At 47.0% G+C, this 25,285-nt stretch overlaps 1 protein-coding gene across 4 annotated transcripts; it reads right to left on the reverse strand.

Annotated features, from left to right (window-relative positions):
* On the reverse strand, nt 1-23,508 carry LOC311236170 (piggyBac transposable element-derived protein 4-like). 4 transcript variants are annotated; one of them, XM_084323799.1, is made up of 10 exons: nt 23,147-23,508; nt 22,654-22,811; nt 22,455-22,556; nt 14,177-14,266; nt 10,026-10,115; nt 8,534-8,623; nt 7,040-7,141; nt 6,339-6,428; nt 3,294-3,395; nt 1-3,086 (listed from the first exon to the last, which is right to left on the reverse strand). In XM_084323799.1, the coding sequence occupies exons 1-10, from the start codon at nt 23,336-23,338 to the stop codon at nt 1,511-1,513; spliced, it is 2,592 nt and encodes an 863-aa protein (XP_084179925.1). In that variant the 5' UTR covers nt 23,339-23,508; the 3' UTR covers nt 1-1,510. The 4 variants fall into 4 exon arrangements, with proteins under 4 accessions (XP_084179925.1, XP_084179926.1, XP_084179927.1 ...); XM_084323800.1 differs by lacking the exon at nt 6,339-6,428; XM_084323801.1 differs by lacking the exons at nt 6,339-6,428; nt 7,040-7,141.
* Between the last annotated feature and the right edge of the window lie 1,777 nt (nt 23,509-25,285).

Here is a 25,285-nt window from a genome sequence, read left to right on the forward strand (position 1 = left end):
AAATGTTTTATTTTTATTTTATTACTATAAAAAATCCAAACATATACTCTAATCCACATAAATGGCATAATCATACTCCCTTATTCAATAACAATGCACTCCTGATTGGAAAACGACCTATAAGATTCCCTAGATGGGAAAAGCAAGGCATACACACATTAAGAGATGTTTTCAACAAACAGGGTTTTTGTAGTTATGATGAAATACACAAAAAATGTAATCTCACCGGTTCCACATATTATTTTTATGCAGTTATTGTTATGTTTGAAGGCTCAGTGTTCCATTAAGGATACCAATTGTACACCACAGATACCACAAATTCTTCTATGAAAGAGAGACATCGAGAGGTTTTGTATCAGATTTTTATCATCAATTACTAACGTCCTCGTATGAAACCCTCCACCTAGACTCAGTCTGGAGGAGGGATATACCAGACCTGGAAAAAGATTTTGATTTGCCCATGGCAAGAAGCCTGGGCAAATGTTCGACTTGCATCAAGGAACCCGGACCATCAACAAATCAATCTTAACTATATTCATAGGACATACTTGACTCCTATAAGACTGAACAGAATGGGTCTTAAACAAGACTCCAAATGCCCCTTATGTACAAATGGGGACGAGGGGACATTTATGCACATGTACTGGGACTGCCCACCAGTTAAGATATTCTGGAAAGAAGTGACCCAGCAATTATCAAATCTCTTAATTCTGAATATACCTGTACACCCCTCTGTATTACTGCTGAATGATGTTTTTGAATATGCAGTACCTATAGAGCTAAAGAGATTGTTTTATCTGGTATCACAGTGGCTAAAAAGCTGATAGCATCACGATGGTTTCAACCGGAAAAAATGTGCCGGAAGGTCTGGATTCTTACATATCTCGATGTGATTTATCTAGAAATATCTACAGCAAGAATTTTGGGTCTCAATGAATCGAAAATGACAATGTGGTTAGAAGTGGTGGAGAGAATAAAAGCTAGCATATAATGGTAGTGTCTGGTTAGGAGCGAATGATAATGGATGGATTATCCAATGGGGGTGCGAGCAAGAGCATGTGTGTAGGGTATTAGATAGCAGGTATTAGGGGTATATCTTGTATAAGACATTTATCTAAATGGTGATTTCATTGGATGTGCACTGTTAATTAATGCTTGTATATCTAATCTTGTGTTGTCATGTTTGTTTATGCGTTCGTTTAAAAAATAATACAAAAATACAAAAAAGAAAAAAATACAAACATGATCAATGAAGCATATAAAACAGTGAAAATGCACCCTCAGATAGCATACATAAACAAAAGAAAACAGAACAGAATTCAATTTTCAAACAATTATTTTCTCCACACACAGGTAATAAACACAGACGCAACTTAGATTCTCAACTGGACATTTTTAACAAAAAAACGAAGTAAAAAAAAAGTAAGTAAGAGTAAGTAAAAAAGTAAGTAAAGAGGAATATACATATATTATACACTACACACACATAGTGAGTGTGTGTGTGAGACACTCAACTGTGCCACTCTGCGAAACAGATGACACAGAGGGCTACGTCACAGCACTTGCATTTCCATGCAGTCGGGCTCCTTTTCCCTCCTAGGTTGCACTGTTGGCAGACCTCTGTGGGCACGGCGACGGGAACAGGCACATGCTCCGTCTTCCTGCCGACGACAGGAACTCCCGCGACGTCCACTCCACACAGCTGGCCCACCAGCTCAGCCAGGAAGTCCTTGTGAGACATCATGTGCTCTTCCTGCTTTGCCTCACTCCTCTCACGGTGCAGGATGTAGGCATTTGTGGTCGCGATTTCCACAAAGTGGTAGAAGATGGCATGATACCAGCGGAGAGTTCCGCGGAGGGTGGAGTGGTACGGGAGCAGCTGGTTGCAGAGGTCGACTCCGCCCACCATGTGCTTATTATAAGCAATGATGGGGGTGGGGCACGGAACCGCCTTCACCGTCCGGCGCCCATCGTCTTCCTTCACTCTCCTCTGGACCGTGTCACCAGGAGTGACCGCTGGGTGGATGGTGGAGCACACCGACACCTCCTGTGTGTCCATCCACTTTACGAATAGCAGGGACTCCTCTCGGATCCATCTAATCGAGCCTCTCTCTGACTTCTTGGTGAGGCCATTTTCTCTCCCCCGGGGACACCCTACTCCGTTGTCCCTGTAGGTACCACAGGCTCCGAACTTCATGCCCATCAAGTCGTGCAACAGCTTGGGACTGGTGTGGAAATCATCTACGTAAATGTGATATCCAGTCCCGAGATATGATGGCTGAATCAAATCAATAACCGCATCATAGCACATCCCGTATTTGGTGGTTTGCTTGTGCGATTTTCTACCGTACACGTTAAAATCAAGCGCGTAGCCGCTATCCGAGTCGGCCAGCACGAACAGCTTTAGCCCCGATGATCGTGTCTCGATTTCGTTGGTTTCAACATTCCTGGCCACCATCGTCTCGGCCACCATCGTCTCGGCCACCGTCCTCTGGGCCACCGACAGGGCCTGCTTCGGGTGATAATGCGCCTGGCAGGCCTCACGGATGTCTTGAATGAGCGGCTTTACGCGGAACAGCTCGTCGTGTTCCGGTGTTCCCCTCCTGGCGTCATTCCGGACGTCCTCCTCGGGATCGCTCGGGTGGAGGTTCCACATGATGGACCTGAATCTGGCCTGCAACATGACCGCGCCAGGTACCGGCACCGAGAGAATGTGTGCGACCTTCCAGTAGTCGCCGAGACACGGCAGCCTGACGAGCTCCGTATACAGTAGTAGACCGATGAACTTGGCCATTTCCTCGGCGTCCACATCCACCCACTTGTACTTCTTCCGCATTTCAATCTTTAGCGCAGCGTGTTTGTTCGTGTTGACACACAGGGTCTCCATGGTATCACTGGTGAAATAGAGCATGAAGAGCTCCTTTGGCGTGTATGCTGCGTGGGCGTCTAGCTGGGGTCCTGGTGGTCTGCGGGGCGTGAACCTGCCGACTTGCGGGGCCGTATCAGGATCCCTTTCGGTCTTCCAGGGTGTCAGACCTTCTGCCTGGGTTGTCCTGGGTTGGACTGTAGCAGGCTGCTCATCATGCCTGCACATAAGTGGCACACGCATTGTACATATAATAAAACACTGCTCATCTATCACACTACAACACACACCGTGTATACGCCCTCAACATTCCATTCTGTATATATTGCACACAAAGTCTGCAAACTGAGGAAGGGGATTGGGAATTGGCATAACGACGGAGGAAAAAAAAAAAAAATAAATAATAATAATAATAAGCCTGTCTCACCTGTCTGAGTCATCTGACCTGGACCTGGCTTGGTTAGCCCGCTGTCCCCTCCTTGCAGGTCTCCTTGCAGGTCTCCCTGTAGCCCCAGGCTGCTCATCATGTCTGTAGTATCAGACGGTATAGATTATAGCATCAGATGGTATAGTATATAGCACATACAGTACAGAGTACAGTACAGTATACAGCACACAGTACATACAGCACAGAGTACAGTACATACAGCACAGCCGTGTAACATTTGTTTAATATTTATAAAATTGGTAAACCTAAGGCCATGTTTAGACAGAAACGTGCACGGGTGAATCCGGAAACACATTTTCTTCGGATGTGCCTTTTGTTCATACGGCAATGGCGTTTTTGCGGGGAGAATCCGCAAAAAAGTTAAACCACCTTCCTGGGTGGAAATCCTAGAAACGATACAGCTTCGCGCTATCATCTGAACAGTCAAACCGCATGAAACTATGACGAAAGGCTCTCGTCGCATACTGCTTACGTCACAGGCATGCGCCAGTAGCCTAGAAGCGTAAACAAAGCGAACAAGCATGTCTGATTCCATCCACGGAGATCACCACAATTTGGCAGTACTTTTAAATACACAAGAGTCAGTCCAGCCAATAGTATGCAACTGCAGAGCCGCAGAGCAGTATTGCGCTGTGCGGGCGTTTATTTAGATCCGCGATGCGTTTATTTATTTTTTATCCACTTTTTCTCCCATTTTCTATATTTTCTCCCATCCCAATTTCGTATCATCCAATTCAACCCTCCCCTGTCACGGACGCCGTTTCTTGCCTCCCACAAGCCGGCTGCAATGTGGACTAAGTCATACATAGCACAAGTCCCCTCCGGTACTTGAGGTAACAGCAGTCGCATCTTTTCACCTGCGCAGCTCGATCTCTCAGTGGCGAGGAGTAACGCGTGGGAGGCTCACGCTGCCCCCGACACTTCCTGATTCTACTGCGCAGGCGCACCAACCGACCTGTAGGAGTCGATGTCCACAACGCCCGATCCCCACCCATCAGTTTCCCACCCCCTAATACGGCCAATGTGTATTAGTACGGACGGCCAGCTAAACTGAAAGCAAATGTGGAGCGCTGGGCTCGAACTGACAAGCCCAGCGTCTCCAGCATTTCGTGGCGAGCGCCTTGCCCACTACGCCACGTAGCCGCCCGCGATGCGTTTATTTAAACTTTATTTAACAGATTGCAGAATGGGTACAATACAGTACAATACACAAAATTGTTAAGGGGATGCAGACCAGAGAAAGACTTTCATCTTGTTTACATCAGGGTCCCCCATTTTCAATTCATAATGACATTTATGACACTCAATGCAGTACTGTTACATTTGTGACATACAGTAAATATATACAAGGGGGAGGGAACTGTACATTTATGATGAATTGAAAATGGGGGACCCTGATGTAAACAAGACGGAAGTCTTTCTCTGGTCTGCATTCCCTTAACACATTCCCTGCCACGCAATTTGAGCATCTTATACCACTCTCTGCCAGCACTGTAAGCCTATGTAATTGGTTCACCTTCTTTGCAGGGCTATAACTTTTTAAATTGTATTGCTAAATTGACATTACTATGGCCCATTCAACATCGATTATCTATCGTTCAGGATGTAGGAACGTTTTACTTTTTCATTCATAGATTCATACAAAAATACCGTCTAGAATATAAATATGTTTTTATCGTTTTCTGCAGTAATTCCTAGAACGGGAGATATAGGCATAAATGCATATATAGATTATCAAATGCCGTTTGTTGGCGATACACGCTATATTAAAAATTTCAACTGTACATGATCCTTATATCATCTCAGAACCATTCATTGGATATACCGAACATTTCCATCTTAGAGGTAGCAGTCACTAGACACTGTTATGGTAAAGGTATAATTTCAATGCTATACGACTTATTTGTATCTGGTTCAGATGAATCATCTGAATCAAAACTGAATCAATGGAACGAAGACATAGAGGAGGAAATATCTTTAGAAGAATGGAGCGTGGCATGTAAAGAGGCACAGAGTCAGACAGTCAGTAGCAACCTAAAACTTATACAATATAAATGGCTGATGCGTACATATATAACTCCTGTTAAATTGCATACGTTTAATGATAATATTCCAGATACTTGTATTAAGTGTAGTGAGGAAAGGGGGACACTGTTCCACTGCATATGGGAATGTGTGAAAGTGAAAACCTTCTGGCAAGATGTTATTGATCTGATCGATCAAATCTTATCAAAGAAGTTGCCATTGAATCCCAAGCTTTTTATTCTTGGTTTATATCCTACCACCCCACATCTACAACGCAAAGAGTTTAGATTTATAGATATGTGCATATTACAAGCAAAACGTGTAATAGCTCTTAATTGGAAAAATGTTGATGGACCAAGAATTGGTATGTGGATTAAAGAAATGGCTTCAAATATGTCAATGGAAAAGATGGTGTATATTGTTAGACGTAAACAAAACATTTTTGATAATGCCTGGGGACCATTTGTGTACTTCTTAAAGCATAATACGAATGTTGGGAACTTGCTTCAACAAGAACGGGATTAGGGGGAGTACTGTGGGACAACTCTTATCATTGTGTAAAAACGACAAGAAACACCCTTTACTTAATGTGTAAAACATTTTGGTTGTATTATTATTTATTTATGTTTATTTTTTATTTAAATCTGTATCCTTCCTATGTGAACCTGTTTTTGAAGTTAATTATTATTTTGTGGGGTGGGGTTAGGGGAGGGAGAACGGGGTGAAAATGTTTGCTGAATACTGCTCTGCTGATATACATGTTGTAATTTGCAAACTAAAACCCAATAAATATATTGTTAAAAAAAAAAAACTGTACATGATCCTAAACGTTATGACTGATAATGCGCGCATGAACGGGGGGGGGGGGGGGGGGGTCGTTTATAATTCCGTGATCGTCAGTAAATGCTTTATGTAGTATGGGTGATATATTGATCAGAGCAGTTTGCAAACTGAGTAATAATAAAAAAGCAATAAACATCCATAATAAGTCCGTCTCACCTGTTTGGGTCATGTGACCTGGACCTGGACCGGGCTTGGCCACCCCCCGCCCCCCTCATTGACCTTGTGGTGGCCCCAGGCAAATCATCGCTGTAGACAATGACATGTAAAAAATTATATATTATTTTCAACTTTTATGAACAGAGTTATAAACTAAACAAAAGCACTAAATGTCCATAATAAGCCTGTCTCGGGCGGCTAGGTGGTGTAGTGGGCAAGGCGCTCGCCACCAATGCAGGAGACGCTGGGTTCGAGCCCAGCTCTCCGCGTTGCTATCAGCTTGGCTGGTCGTTCATACTAACACAATTGGCAGTGTTAGGGGTGGGAACGCTGGTGGGTGGGTCCTGGTCGTTGTAAACAGTGACTCCTACAGTTCGGTCGGGGCGCCTGCTCAGCGAGGATAGGATCTGGGGGGGGGGGGGAGGGGGGGTAGTGTGACCTTCCACACGTTACACCCTCTCAGTGAGAGTCTGCGCTGCCAGGTGAAAAAAAGCGGTTGATTTGGCTACACGTGTGTCGGAGGAAGCACGCGATAGCCTCCACTCTCCCAGACCGACTGTGGGGGGTAGGTGCGCAGCGACCAGGAAGGGGATTGGGAATTGGCATAACGACTAACATTGGGATGGGAGAAAAATGGAGGAAAAAGGAGGGGGAAAAAGATCAATAATTTTTTTTTTATAATAATAATAAGCCTGTCTCACCTGTCTGGGTCATCTGACCTGGACCTGGCTTGGTTAGCCCGCTGTCCCCTCCTTGCAGGTCTCCTTGCAGGTCTCCCTGTAGCCCCAGGCTGCTCATCATGTCTGTAGTATCAGACGGTATAGATTATAGCATCAGATGGTATAGTATATAGCACATACAGTACAGAGTACAGTACAGTATACAGCACACAGTACATACAGCACAGAGTACAGTACATACAGCACAGCCGTGTAACATTTGTTTAATATTTATAAAATTGGTCAACCTAAGGCCATGTTTAGACGGAAACGTGCACGGGTGAATCCGGAAACACATTTTTTCGGATGTGCCTTTTGTTCATACGGCAACAGCGTTTTTGCGGGGAGAATCCGCAAAAAAGTGAAACCACCTTCCTGGGTGGAAATCCTAGAAACGATACAGCTTCGCGCTATCATCTGAACAGTCAAACCGCATGAAACTATGACGAAAGGGTTCTCAAGGCTCTCGTCGCGTACTGCTTACGTCACAGGCATGCGCCAGTAGCCTAGAAGCGTAAACAAAGCGAACAAGCATGTCTGATTCTATCCACGGAGATCACCACAATTTGGCAGTACTTTTAAATACACAAGAGTCAGTCCAGCCAATAGTATGCAACTGCAGAGCCGCAGAGCAGTATTGCACTGTGCGGGCGTTTATTTAGATCCGCGATGCGTTTATTTAACAGATTGCAGAATGGGTACAGTACAGTACAATACACACAATTGTTAAGGGGATGCAGACCAGAGAAAGACTTTCATCTTGTTTACATCAGGGTCCCCCATTTTCAATTCATAATGACATTTATGACACTCAATGCAGTACTGTTACATTTGTGACATACAGTAAATATATACAAGGGGGAGGGAACCGTACATTTATGATGAATTGAAAATGGGGGACCCTGATGTAAACAAGACGGAAGTCTTTCTCTGGTCTGCATCCCCTTAACACATTCCCTGCCACGCAATTTGAGCATCTTATACCACTCTCTGCCACCACTGTAAGCCTATGTAATTGGTTCACCTTCTTTGCAGGGCTATAACTTTTTAAATTGTATTGCTAAATTGACATTACTATGGCCCATTCAACATCGATTATCTATCGTTCAGGATGTAGGAACGTTTTACTTTTTCATTCATAGATTCATACGAAAATACCGTCTAGAATATAAATATGTTTTTATCGTTTTCTGCAGTAATTCCTAGAACGTGAGATATAGGCATAAACGCATATATAGATTATCAAATGGCGTTTGTTGGCGATACACGCTATATAAAAAATTTCAACTGTACATGATCCTAAACGTTATGACTGATCATGCGCACATGAACGGGGGGGGGGGGGGGGGGGGTCGTTTATAATTCCGTGATAGTCAGTAAATGCTTTATGTAGCATGGGTGATATATTGATCAGAGCAGTTTGCAAACCGAGTAATAATAAAAAAGCAATAAACATCCATAATAAGTCTGTCTCACCTGTCTGGGTCATCTGACCTGGACCTGGCTTGGTTAGCCCGCTGTCCCCTCCTTGCAGGTCTCCTTGTAGCCCCAGGCTGCTCATCATGTCTGTAGTATCAGACGGTATAGATTATAGTATCAGATTGTATAGTATATAGCACATACAGTACAGAGTACAGTACAGTATACAGCACACAGTACATACAGCACAGAGTACAGTACATACAGCACAGCCGTGTAACATTTGTTTAGTATTTATAAAATTGGTAAACCTAAGGCCATGTTTAGACGGAAACGCTCATGGGTGAATCCGGAAACAAATTTTTTCGGATGTGCCTTTTGTTCATACGGCAACGGCGTTTTTGCGGGGAGAATCCGCAAAAAAGTGAAACCACCTTCCTGGGTGGAAATCCTAGAAACGATACAGCTTCGCGCTATCATCTGAACAGTCAAACCGCATGAAACTATGACGAAAGGGTTCTCAAGGCTCTCGTCGCGTACTGCTTACGTCACAGGCATGCGCCAGTAGCCTAGAAGCGTAAACAAAGCGAACAAGCATGTCTGATTCTATCCACGGAGATCACCACAATTTGGCAGTACTTTTAAATACACAAGAGTCAGTCCAGCCAATAGTATGCAACTGCAGAGCCGCAGAGCAGTATTGCACTGTGCGGGCGTTTATTTCGATCCGCAATGCGTTTATTTAAACTTTATTTAACAGATTGCAGAATGGGTACAGTACAGTAAAGCTCAATACACACAATTGTTAAGGAGATGCAGACCAGAGAAAGACTTTCATCTTGTTTACATCAGGGTCCCCCATTTTCAATTCATAATGACATTTATGACACTCAATGCAGTACTGTTACATTTGTGACATACAGTAAATATATACAAGGGGGAGGGAACTGTACATTTATGATGAATTGAAAATGGGGGACCCTGATGTAAACAAGACGGAAGTCTTTCTCTGGTCTGCATTCCCTTAACACATTCCCTGCCACGCAATTTGAACATCTTATACCACTCTCTGCCAGCACTGTAAGCCTATGTAATTGGTTCACCTTCTTTGCAGGGCTATAACTTTTTAAATTGTATTGCTAAATTGACATTACTATGGCCCATTCAACATCAATTATCTATCGTTCAGGATGTAGGAACGTTTTACTTTTTCATTCATAGATTCATACAAAAATACCGTCTAGAATATAAATATGTTTTTATCGTTTTCTGCAGTAATTCCTAGAACGTGAGATATAGGCATAAATGCATATATAGATGATCAAATGCCGTTTGTTTGCGATACACGCTATATTAAGAATTTCAACTGTACATGATCCTAAACGTTATGACTGATAATGCGCGCATGAACGGGGGGGGGGGGGGTCGTTTATAATTCCGTGATCGTCAGTAAATGCTTTATGTAGTATGCGTGATATATTGATCAGAGCAGTTTGCAAACTGAGTAATAATAAAAAAGCAATAAACATCCATAATAAGTCTGTCTCACCTGTCTGGGTCATGTGACCTGGACCTGGACCGGGCTTGGCGACCCCCCGCCCCCCTCATTGACCTTGTGGTGGCCCCAGGCAAATCATCGCTGTAGACAATGACATGTAAAAAATTATATATTATTTTCAACTTTTATGAACAGAGTTATAAACTAAACAAAAGCACTAAATGTCCATAATAAGCCTGTCTCGGGCGGCTAGGTGGTGTAGTGGGCAAGGCGCTCGCCACCAATGCAGGAGACGCTGGGTTCGAGCCCAGCTCTCCACGTTGCTATCAGCTTGGCTGGTCGTTCACAGCGTTAGGGGTGGGAAAGCTGGTGGGTGGGTCCTGGTCGTTGTAAACAGTGACTCCTACAGTTCGGTCGGGGCGCCTGCTCAGCGAGGATAGGATCTAAGGGGGGGGGGGGGGGGGGGGTAGTGTGATCCTTCCACACGTTACACCCTCTCAGTGAGAGTCCGCGCTGCCAGGTGAAAAGAAGCGGTTGATTGGCTACACGTGTGTCGGAGGAAGCACGTGATAGCCTCCACTCTCCCAGACCGACTGTGGGGGGTAGGTGCGCAGCGACCAGGAAGGGGATTGGGACTGGTACACTGGCGCTGCTCTGATGGCTGCCTTTCTGATCGCTCCGACGAGACTGTGCTTTATTTTGTTAATTTTTATAGTATTAGGAGTTTTATTTGCACCAACTGTTGGTGCATTATATGTGTATGACCGTCAGTCAATCATTGACATTGGATTAAGAAAAACTTACCGTTTGGATTGCTCTCTGGATCGGATCGCTGAACAGCAGAAATGGCCCGCCGAGATCCTTTGTTATGCCGGCCATGGCCATGACCAGAAACCGCCGCGAAGACGAGGAAAGAGAGCCGGGGTCCGGAACAGACTGAGGTCCAAACGACACAGAACCACATTGCCCAGCATATTGTTGGCCAATGTGCAATCGATAGGAAACAAATTGGACGACATCAGAGCAAGGATCCAATTCCAGAGGGACATTCGGGATTGTAACGTCCTCTGTTTCACAGAAACTTGGCTGAGTCCAGATGTCCCGAATCATGCAATAGAACCGGCAGACCACTTCTTCGTTCTCCGCAAAGATCGGACGGCAGAAGATTCACTAAAGACGAGAGGAGGCGGCATTGCCTTCATGATAAACAAGGAGTGGTGCGATTTAGGCAACACAAAGGAACTGTCTAACCACTGCTCCCCAGACCTGGAGTTTATCACGATAAAATGTCGACCCTTCTTCCTCCCAAGAGAGTTAACGTCCATCATCCTCATCGGAGTGTACATTCCACCACACGCGAACACTGGGGTCGCACTTTCAAAACTTCACGACGAGGTAAACAAACTCCAGGCAGCTAATGTTGACGCTGCCATTTTGGTCTTGGGGGATTTCAACAGCGCGCGTCTTAAAAAGGTGCTGCCGAATTTCTATCAGCATGTGACCTGTCCCACCAGAGGCGAGAACATATTAGACCATGTATACTCGCAATTTAAGAATGGGTACAAGTCACAGGCTCTTAGTCCATTCGGTAAAAGCGATCACGCCGCCATCTTTCTTTTGCCAAAGTACAGACAAAGTCTCAAGCGAACGCCGGTGGTCTCGCGAGAGGTTAAGCGTTGGGCCGTGACGTCAGTGGAGTCACTCCAAGCAGTGCTGGGAAGCACAGAATGGAGTGTATTCCGTGATAACACAGCCAATATTAACGAATACACCGAAACGGTGATTGACTATGTCTGTACTCAGGTAGAAGTAATAATCCCCACCACCAAAATTAATATCTACCCAAATCAAAAGCCCTGGGTAGACAAATCCGTCCGTGAGGCTCTGAAAGTGCGCACATCAGCATACAACACCGGGCTGGTGACAGGCAACATGGAAGAACACAAGATGGCAAGATACAACGTCAGGAGAGCAGTAATAGAGGCAAAACGGCGTTACAGGGATAAAGTTGAACTTCAGTTTGAACAGGCTGACTCTAGAGGCATGTGGCAGGGCCTCAGAACAATGACAGACTACAAAGGAACCCCCCTCAAACTGAACAGTGACATCTCCTTAGCAAATGATCTCAACTCCTTCTATGCGAGGTTTGAGGCTGTGAATAACAACACCAGCCTACAAACCACGGCAATGGGGGGGGGGGGGGTCTGCTGATGGAGACTCAGTGTTCAGGGTAACAGAGCATGAGGTGAGACGGATCTTTAAAAAAGTGGATATCAGGAAGGCAGCAGGACCGGACGGCATCCCCGGCCGCGTCCTAAAAGTCTGTGCCGACCAACTGGCCCCGGTATTCACTGACATCTTCAACCTGTCCTTGGAACAGGCCGTCATCCCCACCTGTCTGAAGAAGTCCACCATCATCCCTGTACCCAAAAAATCTACGCCCGCTTGCCTCAACGACTACCGCCCTGTAGCCCTCACCTCCATAGCCATGAAGTGCTTTGAGAAGCTAGTGAAGGGCTACATCTGTTCCTCCCTCCCCATCAACCTGGACCCTCTGCAATTTGCATATCGCCCCAACAGGTCCACGGAGGACGCCATAGCCCATGTGCTGCACACAGCAGCATCACATCTGGACAAGAGGCAGGGGAACTATGTGAGAATGCTGTTCATCGACTACAGCTCAGCATTCAATACCATAGTCCCCTCCAAACTCATAGCCAAGCTCAGGGACCTGGGCTTGAACTATGACCTGTGCCAGTGGGTCCTGGACTTCCTGACGGGCAGACCCCAGGTGGTAAGAGCCGGCAACTGCACCTCCTCATCCATCACGCTCAACATAGGGGCCCCCCAGGGCTGTGTTCTGAGCCCCCTCCTCTACTCCCTGTACACACATGACTGCGTAGCACAGCGGAACAACAACACCATCATCAAATTTGCTGATGACACAGTAGTGGTGGGCCTGATCTCTGCCAACGACGAAAGGGCCTACCTGGAAGAGGTAGAGAACCTGTCACAGTGGTGTCAGGAGAACTGCCTCTCCCTGAACGTCAGCAAAACAAAAGAGATGATTGTGGACTTCAGGAGGTCGGGGGTCAAGGACTACAGCCCCCTCAGCATCGACGGGGCACCAGTTGAGAGAGTGAACAGTTTCAAGTACCTCGGAGCCCACATATCCGAGGACTTGACATGGACCACACACATTGACAGTGTTGTGAAGAAGGCACGACAACGCCTCTACTTCCTCAGGCGCCTAAGGAAGTTCCAAGTCAGTCAGAAGATCCTTAGGAACTTCTACTCATGTACAATAGAGAGCATCCTGACCGGCAACATCACCTCCTGGTTTGGGAATAGCACTGCACAAGACCGTAGCAGACTACAAAGAGTGACACGTTCAGCCGAACGCACAATTAGAGGGGGGCTTCCCAACCTCCAGAACATTTACAACAAGCGGTGCAAGGGGAAGGCTAAGAGAATTATTAAGGACTCGAGCCACCCGAACAACTGCCTCTTTGAACTGCTGCCGTCAGGCAAGCGATACCGGAGTCTTATGGCGAGCACAGAAAGACTCAGAAGGAGCTTCTATCCCCAGGCCATCAGGCTGCTAAACGAACAATAATCGCTAAACGAACAATAATCACTATGCAACAACCATCAAATGCACACAGCACACACACCCACACGCACACACTCACTCAAACAAACAACACACTGCAGCACCCACTCTCCACACTTTAGATCACACAAACACACTTACACTTTATATTTATTGATAAAGGATTTGCACTACAACTCGTACACCTACTGTGAATTGTACCTAAACTGCACCTCGTCCATTTATGCCTTGCACTATATAGTATTGTATATTAGTACACTGCACAGTATTGAATATTGTATGGTAACTACGTCTACGAACATTGTACATATGTCTAAACTGAACACTGTGACCTCTTTTTTTACTTCTAATTTTTACTATGTTTTTATTTCATACTTATCTTGTCATGCACAGTCTCTGGAGCGCAACAGTAAGAAGCATTTTGTACAAAAGTATTCTGTACTTCTGTATGACAACTATTAAAGAAACTTGAAACTTGAAACTTGAAACTTGGGAATTGGCATAACGACTAACATTGGGATGGGAGAAAAACGGAGGAAAAAGGAGGGGGGAAAAAGATGAATAAATAATAATAATAAGCCTGTCTCACCTGTCTGGGTCATCTGACCTGGACCTGGCTTGGTTAGCCCGCTGTCCCCTCCTTGCAGGTCTCCCTGTAGCCCCAGGCTGCTCATCATGTCTGTAGTATCAGACGGTATAGATTATAGTATCAGATGGTATAGTATATAGCACATACAGTACAGTATACAGCACACAGTACATACAGCACAGAGTACAGTACATACAGCACAGCAGTGTAACATTTGTTTAATATTTATAAAATTGGTAAACCTAAGGCCATGTTTAGACGGAAACGCTCACGGGTGAATCCGGAAACAAATTTTTTCGGATGTGCCTTTTGTTCATACGGCAACGGCGTTTTTGCGGGGAGAATCCGCAAAAAAGTTAAACCACCTTCCTGGGTGGAAATCCTAGAAACTATACAGCTTCGCGCTATCATCTGAACAGTCAAACCGCATGAAACTATGACGAAAGGGTTCTCAAGGCTCTCGTCGCGTACTGCTTACGTCACAGGCATGCGCCAGTAGCCTAGAAGCGTAAACAAAGCGAACAAGCATGTCTGATTCTATCCACGGAGATCACCACAATTTGGCAGTACTTTTAAATACACAAGAGTCAGTCCAGCCAATAGTATGCAACTGCAGAGCCGCAGAGCAGTATTGCACTGTGCGGGCGTTTATTTAGATCCACGATGCGTTTATTTAAACTTTATTTAACAGATTGCAGAATGGGTACAGTACAGCTCAATACACACAATTGTTAAGGGGATGCAGACCAGGGCCCTATTCCCCGTACCTGGTTCAACTAAGTCGATCAAGAGTCCCATTATCCAGATTAAATTAACCCGATGTTTGAATCCGGGATTTTCCTGTTCCTCGAACGCTGATTCAGTCTCGTTCATTCGAACCAGACTTGAGACTCAGGATAATTGCGCGCGCCCGCCTCAGCTGAAAAGACAGCATATTATATTAATACTAATACAAATATAATATTAATCTATTATATTTCTCCCCCGGAGACATTATATGTACTGGTGAGCCCCTGTCAACTCTCTAACGGTTCAAGAGCGCCATCTGGTGGCCGATCGGCAGATCGCCCAGGGCATAAACAGGGAAGTGGACGCTGGTGCTCATTTCAATTTGGTCCGATCACTCGCTATAGGTCCCGGGACTCGAGCTCGACACAATGGATATCGATCCGTTGCCAATAACTCGATAAACATGATTTGGACGTATATACTATTATACAACCTGGAAATGGATCGGGTATTTCTATATCCCATAATAGAAAAAATTCTGTTCCACGCTCATCTCCCAACGGCGCGAGGAAGCTACGGTGAGGTTCAGCGTTATTTTGTAATGTCTTCTATACAAACTGCTCCAATGATCATATCACCCACACTAGATGAATGATATAACGTTGCCCACGGAATTATAAACGACCCCCCGCCCATCATCAGATCATACGTAGTAACTTCTAGAAGTACGTCCATTTGAATTTTTTTATCTCGCGCCGATTGATAAACTGTATACAATCATCAATATAATGCATTTGGGGCTATAAATCACGTTCTGGAGAAAGCTGCAGAAAACGATAAAAACATACTTATACTTTAGACCGTATTTTAGTATGAATATGTGAATGAAAAAGTATAACGTTGCTACACCCTGAACAATAGATATAGGACTATGAATGGGCCATGGTAATGTCAATTTAGCAATACAATTTAAAAAGTTATAGCCCTGCAAAGAAGGGGAACTTCTCCATGTTAAATACGGCTGGCGAGGGATGGTAAATTATGAATTTAACCCCGGCGATCAAAGGGTTAACAGGGACAGCAAACGTATTCAAAACGTATTCAAAACGAAAACAAAAACAGTGTGTGTGTAACAAGGGCCTCAGTCCAGCGGCTATCACAACTAGTGACTGGAGCCACTGTCACTGTGAGTGACTCTGCTTTGGTCCAATCACATTCCCCCCCACCCAGAGTCTGCGAATCAGAGACAGAGTAGGGCGGGTCTTCACAGCAAGATTAGTTGTCTCAACCATAGTTATATGCCGTATTTGCTATCGCGTTCCGCTCTGAGCCGTATGAGATATTCTATCTCCTATGATACCTAATGTATCTCCCTACGAACAAAAAAATACATGCACCACACCTGTATGGGGCTCCGCCCCCATGGTGGCACCGCCCATATAGCAGTGACGGTAGTCACCACACACCCTTCCTCTATTTTCGTCCCAGCGTACTCGGATGCGTGCACCGTACGATAACTAGTAGGATGAAAAGATCAGAGTCATAATGTTGGAAGCTTACCGGAGGTTGCTGGCCCCTGGCATCTTCGACGCATGTTTTCGGCGACACGACGGGCCTGTGTTGATGTTCCTCGTTTGATGACAGCACATCGAGGTTCAGCTGTACAAGGCTGGCTTTCGGGCCAGCTTGTACTCAGGTAGGCCCTGTGTCTTCAGGCATGGGTATTAGTGTTAGTAATGCTGGTTTGTTAACACAACCATGTTGTGTGTTGGCGCCGGGGGCAGGATGGTTTGGTGAACGTTCTCTGCAGGGAACGGTTTCCAAGCTGTCTTGGGCGTGCTGCTAAAACATCTAAAGCTATGCTACATGCTATCGCTAATGCCGCATGCTATTACTACTGCTAATTGCTATGCTGTTTTAATGTCTCCGCCGTGAGATGTTGTCACTCTCCCTCCTCTTGCCCGGTTCATCAATGAAGGTCAGTCGGTAGCTGTAGTGTTTTTTTTTGCTGAGTTCTATTTACCCTTTTCGGGTAAATGGGTTGACAACAGGGTAGGTCGTGGCTAGGTTTCCTAGCCAGGTATTTTACCTTGTGTTCCGGCGGGGTTTGTTGAACGGTGTTCCCATCTGGCTTGGCGTCGGGTAGTGGGGCTATGGGTCCAGCCGACATGGTAAACATGTGGCGTGTCTGTGCACAGGCAATTGTTGTCTTGGGTCCCACATCGCCTGGTGCTAGGCTGCAGTAGTATAAGGGCAGGGCCGCCTGGGAGAAATGTGAGGCCCTGTGCGTTTTTAGACGCGAGGCCCCCCACCTCCTGGGGCGGCCCTGTGTAGGGGGCTATTGTTTCGTTTTGTCACTCTGCTATGAGAAGGCTGTCTTGCTACAGTTTTCTCTCCTCTCAAACCATTCATACTGACGGTCAATCGGTATACTGGGGGAGTAGTGCGGGGGGGGGGGCTTTGTTTACCTTTTTTGGTAAATGGGCTAAACTAGGGCTGGTGTTCTGTTGTGAATATTTTGAATGAAGACTGGTCTGGTCCGTCTCCCCTTAAACTTTGTGTGTATGGGTTTGCTCATTCTACAGTTTTTTGTGGTTTAGCTCTTTTATTCATTTAACCCTTTCATGGTGCACACCACAGTGGAGGGTGCTGTTTGCAATCACTACTGGTGCTCCATGTTAACATCAGTCCTTTGTTTTTGATATATTGAAACAATGCCCCACCCGGCCGACACCATGGGTGGGTCGGCCTGGCGAGTGGCTGGTGGGCTGTTAAGGCTTGTACCGCCACGGTATGGAATTGGCAACGATTAGAACTGTGTTCGAATTGCTGTTTTTTTTCTATTCGAAAAATGGTGTCTGGTGGAGGGGCCTTGAGGGCCAGCCGACGTCGACACATCGCGCGAGGTTGTTGACGTTATTAGCTTTGACCCAGCCGCAAGCTATAACCGCTCAGGGTTCCCCTCTCCGCAGGGGATTTTGGTCTTCTGCTGGAGCGCGGGCGGTATTGTCCTAGGCCCTACACCGCCTCACACCGCGCAGCCAGAAGAAGAGAGAGCACGGCCTCGTCAGCGGCGATGACGGGGCCCTCGACAGGCGGCCATGTTTTTCCCCCGCCAGAGGTATCCTGGGCGTCGATTCGACAGGTGTCCACAAGGCCGACAGCCTTGGCGGCCGAGGGATCGGCCATGTAGGATGGGTTCGGCTTGAACAAACAAGCCGTCACCGTCCTGCCGCGAGCAGCCCGCTCTCCGATCGCTCCCTTCCCCAACACCAGCGGAAGAAGTGGGCTCTGATTGTTTCCTTTGGCTGCGGGCCGCGTGCCTTCGTTGATGCGCGGGCGGCCCCTCTTTTCGCTTCTCATGGGGACAGGGGCTGACACCCAGTTTATGGCTGAGCCTGGGTCTGTCCGTGAGAATGTTGTGCTGTCAAGCGGCTCCCACACCTTGATCTGTGTTGGTTGAGCCTGGTGTTACGTCTGTCAACTTAAGTGTTGTCAGCAGGGGGGCTCGAAACCTTTTGAGGCACACAGTGCGGGCTTCCCCGGCCTCGCCTTCGCCAGGCCTGGTATCATGTTGGTGCCTCCCACTCCTGGAATATTGGCAAGTGGTCGCAGCTCACATGATTTGGGGTGGTAGTAATATCACTGCAGGGCTACGGTGTGTAGGAACCCATGGGGGCCTTACACCTTGCATGTCCGGCTGCAGAACTCCTTCAGCATGTTCTGGAGGGGTGTTCAGTGGGGGGGGGGGGGGTTTTCATCGGAAGCCCCCCGTATCAGACCGGCCCTTTCTGTCGGGGTTCCCCCTTGGGTGCGATTGCCTCGTGGGTGGTGCCAGGGTCAGGTGTTCCGACACGGAACGCGCTCCTCGCACGGTTCCAGGTTTGGCTACGCACAGCGGGGGGACCGGGCCAACTATCTACGGTTCCTAGCGGACCTGCGCCACGTTGGGAGTGTCGTCACATATGACTACGGCAGTATCATATGTCGAGGTGGATGGAGAGAACGCTGAGGCGGGGACTTGTGTTTACACAACCCCACCCGTTTTCAGGTTTGGTACAGACCCTATTGTCGGGGTCTCCAGCTGTGACAGCTCTGGTCAACGAGATCCAATCTCTGTGGACGAAGCAAGCCATCGTCGTGGCGTTCTCCTCCCGGTGTTCTCTGCCCGAGAAGTCGGGAGGGAGGGGTGTAAGACCCAGGCTGGACCTGTCCCATGGGAAGGTTCAGCATTTTTTGGATCGTCTCCTACCTGTTGAACACTGTCAGGTGGGGGTCTGGTTCTCCTCCATAGACCTGTAGGATGCGTATGCGCATCCCCGATCTTCCATCCTACGGCTTACCTACGCTTCCTTTGCAGGGTTAGCGTATGAGTACCAAAGGCTGCCGTTCGGTTTTCTCTGGCTCCCCGCATCTTCACCAAGTGCGTGGAGGCCGCACTGGGGCCTCTGCATCGTCCGGGGTTACGGAGTGTTCTGCCCTGATGACGTTCTGGTCCTTCGCGGTCAAGGTGGATCGTCAGGTCTCGTACCAGGCAGGTCTCTACCAGCCTGGGGTTGCTGTAGACTGGTTGTAGAGTATTCCTCTTCCCAGTCAACGGTTGGAGGGCTATGGGCATCCATCTCAGAGCGTGTTGTCAACACGCTCGGGAGGTTCCGTCCTAGGACGGTTACGGCGCTGTCTCACGTCGCGTTTTCACCGACGCCTCCCTCGCTGGTGATGCGTCGGGCCAACGCAGTAGGGGGCAGCTGGCAAACCATGCTGCCCGGTCTGCGCTACGTTCAATGTGTTGGTGTTGAAAGCGGTCCTTCTGGTCCACAAATGGTGTTGATCAGGACGGACGATACGACGTCAGTGTCGTGTATCGACAGACAGGGAGGAGTACGCAGCAGCTATATCCTCCTATCATGAGGGGTTTGAGGGGATGTCTTGTTCAGCCACCCTCTTGTGAAGCGTTTCCTGCTTGGAGCTTCGCTTACGCGGGCAGATGACGTATGTTCCAAGTGTGGTGTAAGGCGGGGGGCCGGGACTCAGTCTCCTGCCCCCTGGATGCTGTCCTTAGTTACCTCCGGTCTCTCCTTGATAGACTGTCGGCTTCGACGGTGAGGGTATATGCAGCAGCTATATCCTCCTATCATGAGGGGTTTGAGGGGATGTCTTGTTCAGCCACCCTCTTGTGAAGCGTTTCCTGCTTGGCACTCGACGCGTTAAGCCGGTGCAACGCTCCTTGGCTCCGACTTGGGATCTTCAATTGGTCCTCGGTCGGTTGTCCTTGGCCCCGTTTGAGCCGCTCGAGCAGGCGCCGTTGGGACAGCTGTCCTTCAGGACCGCGTTCCTTCTGGCTGTCACTTCCGCTAAACGCGTAGGTGAGCTCTGTGCTCTCTCGGTACGTCCAGAGTGCCTGTCTTTTCGGACCGATTGCGGTGTCACTCTGCGACCTGATCCTGCTTTCGTGCCTAAGAATATCCGGAGTTCCTTCCGCTCCCGGGATATTGTGGTTCAGGCGTTTCGTCCTCCTCCTCACACTAGTGAGTTAGATGCGGGCCTTCACCTGTCATGTCCAGTCCGTGCTTGGGGATTTACCTCAGCCGTACTCAGGATTTCAGGGTTACCGACCAGCTTTTTGTCTGTTACGGTGGGGCTCGTGCTGGTAAGGCACTGTCGGAGCAGCGCCTGTCCCATTGGTTGTGCGAGGGTGTTACCCTCTGCTACACGTTGGCTGGGCAGGATCCCCCTGGGGGCGTCAGGGCGCACTCCACTCGTGGGGTGGCTGCCTCTGCCGCTCTCCTGGGTGGGGCCTCGGTGGAGGCCATCTGTGCTGCAGCTTCATGGTCCTCCCCGGGCTCCTTTGTAAGGTTTTTCCTCATGGACATGACCGGGGGTTCTGTCTCCCAGGCGGTTCTGGGGTCTGTGGCCTTTCAGTGTATGGGTATGGGCCACAGTGTGTTGAGTCACACGTGGTTCCGCCTGTACGGTGTGTTCAAGGGGTTCTAGTTTCCCTCTTGTTCGCATTCAGGTGGAGTTGACTGCGCCCCCCCTTCATTAGGGAGGATGGGGTGACAGGGCTCCCCGCACCCCTTGATGTGGGCTGACGGGTCCTCAGGGGGTACATTTGTCGGGCTTCGCGTCCGCTCTTCCCCATATCTCATACGGCTCAGAGCGGAACGCGATAGCAAATACGGCATATAACGGTAGGTTATGTAGATAACCTAGTTATATTAGTATTGGCTGAGCGTTCCGCTCTGCGCGGCCCTGAGTTCCCTCTTGAGGAATCTTTTCCTGGGACGGGTTTTTTGGCGAGGAAGGGTGTGTGGTGACTACCGTCACTGCTATATGGGCGGTGCCACCATGGGGGCGGAGCCCCATACAGGTGTGGTGCATGTATTTTTTTGTTCGTAGGGAGATACATTAGGTATCATAGGATAGAATATCTCATACGGCTCAGAGCGGAACGCTCAGCCAATACTAATATAACTAGGTTATCTACATAACCTACCGATATCTATAGTACACTAGATAGCTTAAGGCGGAGTCACCAGCGTCACTGAACCGCCGCCATCTTGCTCCAGTTAGCCTTGAGTGAGAGTGAGTGAGCTGCACAGACAAAAATACTCATAACTCGCTGAAATATTGACGGATTTACAAACGGGTTGGTTTGCTATAAACATCAAAGATGTAGTTATGATACTGCATACGTATAAAAAAAAAATAAAGATGTTTTTTTTTACAAACCGCTTGAATCATAGCCACGTTAATAATGCTTGTAATAAACCAAACCGTTTGTAAATCCGTCAATATTTCAGCGAGTTAAGAGTATTTTTGTCTGTGCAGCTCACTCACTCTCACTCAAGGCTAACTGGAGCAAGATGGCGGCGGTTCAGTGACGTCGCTCTCCATTGGCCGGCAGCGCGGGCAAGCTATCTAGTGTTCTATATATATCTATGGTCTCAACTACCTGAGGCAGTGTAGCGGGGCTTTTTGGGCGGGAATTATTCGTGCAGACGAGGCTCACTTTTACAGCCTTGTCTGCACGAATAATTCCCTCCCAAAACACTAGTCTAAACGCAAAATTAAAAGTGAGACCGCAAGACGATTTCTGCGGTTTCTGTTGAGACTCTCTCCGTCTAAACATGGCCTTGTCTTTGTGGTCAGAACTACAACCTATGCCTTTGTGTTTTTTTTTGTGAGATTTTGAAGATGTTGAGAATGTGCTTAGGCTAAGGTGTTTATGTTTTTATAGTTTGTTACTGTAATGTAATGTTGTAGGTTGTGTGTTAGGACCCCAGGAAGAATCCATAAAGGGGACCCATAAATAAACAAAACATACAGCAGAGTACAGTAGAGTTTCAGCGACTTCGGGTTACTGAGAAGCACTTTATAAATGCAATGAATTATTATTATTAGTACATACAGCACAGAGTACAGTACATACAGTACAGTATATACAGCACATACAGCATATGACAATAACACATAAAAAGACAGTTTACAAAGTCTGCAAACTGAGTAATGATACAAAAGCAAGCAACCCTTTTCTTTTTTATCTTACCTGGTCGTCCCGTTGTGGTCGTCAACACAGAGAGAAGTGGTTTGGCCACCCCGACCGCCCGCCATTGTCCTCGTGGTGGTCGATGTCGCAGGCAAATCATCACTGTAAACAACGACATGTAAAAATACATTATTTTCAACTTTTATGAACAGAGTTATAAACTAAACAAAATCACTAAAGTCCGAAATAAGTGTCTTACCTCTCGTTGTCGCGGACAACAAAGAATGGGTCCTGGTCCTCCGACTCCTCCTCATCAGAGGACGACTTTGAGGATGAGGAGTCCCCCGATTCTGTGTCCGACGTCCACTCCGACTCTGCTCTTACCCTGTTTTCGTCTTCGTCTTCATCAAACATACTCTGCCGCATGGACAGCATCATAAAACGGGGGTCATTGACACCTCGCCACATATTCGAACGCAGGGACGTGCACAGGACTTTAGAAAGGCAGGTGCCCGGAATCATAAAAGGGCATTAATTAGTAAATGTAAGGCGAGCGCGCGCAGCGCGCGAGCCCGATTTTTGGGGTTAATACAAGTCTATCATGGTACATTCAGTTTCACCGATAGATGTCACCAAAACTACATAGCTGCGAGAGAGAGAGAGAGAGAGAGAGAGAGAGAGAGAGAGAGAGAGAGAGAGAGAGAGAGAGAGAGAGAGAGAGAGAGAGAGAGATCGCATCATCGCAACTATACCTTGTTAAGTTGAAACGCACAGTGGTCCAGCAGGGCAGAATGGCTTGATAAAGTATATCCACTCCACTCCACTGTCCAGACTGTGTTGATGTCCATTGTCCATGCATGTCCAGTTGTCCACACTGCATCCATATAGCTTGTTGTTAGCCAACAACGGCAACAAGTACTGTGCAGAGCTGTGTCTTTGCCCATTTCCTCATCAAACAGCCTGCAAACTACCTGGCGTTCTATCGCCCTGCTCTAAGACAAACTCTAACCTTAACCAACTTTGAAAGAGTGCCTAAGCTTAGTTAACCGTCGAAAGAACTTGCCTTCACGCTCTAAGACAAATAGCTGCATCTCACAACAACACAGCCAGAAAATGGTGTTGGCCAATCAGAGAGAACGTCTCCGCGAAATACGGCTAAGGAAAAAAATGAGAGAGAGAGAGAGAGAGAGAGAGAGAGAGAGAGTATGCTGCGTAGGCTGGAAGGACCTATTATTTACGAGAGGGGTGGCATTTCTCTCTCTTTCTTTACCTAATATTTAGATTCTATCGTGACATATTTCATTTGGAAGGGCAGGGCAGTATATATATATGTGCAACTGTAAAAAAAAAAAAAAAAAAAGAGGGTGGCATAAAAAGGGCACTTTCTAATGAGAAATGAAAAAGGCAGGTGCCCGGGCACCCCTTCACCCCTATGTATGCACGTGCCTGTTCGAACGTAGAAACGGCTCAAAAAAAAATCCAAAAACTCCAAAAACGATCGTGCTGTTCAAAAAACACGTCTGCTTCTTACCATGAATTCTTCCGAACAGACCACGCTGAAAGAAATCCCTAAAATGGCCGACAATTCCCACGTGAGCGGCAAACAAATGACGTCACTTGATCACGCCGGCGTGATGGGCGACTCCACCTGTGCATCCTGCTCCATGCGAGTGTAACCTACTAACCTCGTTCCCAGCTTTATCTCGATGCTCCATGCGTTGCTGAGAGAGCACCCAAGCTCTGTGAACCTCCCCTCATTAAAAATAAAATGTTTGTCCACAAGGGGGTGGTGCTGGACAGGATGAGGGACCTGCTTGGAGAGAGAGAAAGAGTGAATGAATGAATGAATGAATGAAAACTTTATTTAACAGATTGCAGAATGGGTACAATACACAGTACGGCTCAATACACACAATTGTTAAGGGGATGCAGATCAGAGAAAGACTTTCGTCTTGTTTACATCAGAGTCCCCCATTTTCAATTCATCATAACATTTATGACATATGCCTATACTGTTACATCCAGACATTTATGACATACAAGATATACAAATATGCAGTACTGTTTAAGAGACAGAGTTTCTAAAAGAGAATATACATTTGAGGGGGAAGAGACTGTACATTGGAGGGGGTTGGGGGTTTGGACATTTACCGGGGCCAGTTTCGAATTGTAGCCTCCCATAGGTGCGCTTTGAGAGCGGTTTTGAAGGTGGGTAGGGGTTCACATTATTTTACGGCTGTGGGTAGGGCGTTCCACATTGTTGTGGCATAATGGCGAAACGTGTTTAGTCCCTTCCTTGTTTGAGCAGAATCTGGGTTGAACATGATTTGTGGAACTCCCTCTGGTGTTGTGATCGTGGTATTCACTGACCTTTGGGAAGTATTTCGACATGTACATGGGTATCTTAGTGGTGTAGTGTATCTTGTAGACCAGGTCCATTGCAAGTTGCTGTACTCTCGTCTACTCTAAGCCATCCTAGGTTGTCAAAATGGGCAGGGGTGAGGTGGGTTTTAGGAGTAAGGTCAAGCAGTAATCTGACCATTTTGTTTCGTGATGTTTGTAATCTTGTTTTTAGTGCCTTTGAGGTGCTTTGGTACCATGAGGTGCAAGCATAGTCGTAGTACCCTTGAATGAGTGCTCCTGTTAGTCTTCAGGGTATTCTTGTTTACCCCCTCCAATGTACAGTAAAAATGACCAAGTATGGTCTTGTCAATATTCCAATGTACAGTTGTAGTGTCCCCCCCCCACCCAACCACCTCCAATGTACAGTATCCCCCACCTCCTCCAATGTACAGTTTCGACGTCAAATGTATATACTTTTTTTCTGGACTCTTTTCGTATCACAAACAGTACTGTATTTGCAAATCTGGTATGTCATAAATGTATAGATG

The sequence above is a fragment of the Notolepis coatsorum genome (genome assembly GCF_963971535.1).
Source record: "Notolepis coatsorum genome assembly, chromosome: 10".
Taxonomy (NCBI): domain Eukaryota; kingdom Metazoa; phylum Chordata; class Actinopteri; order Aulopiformes; family Paralepididae; genus Notolepis; species Notolepis coatsorum.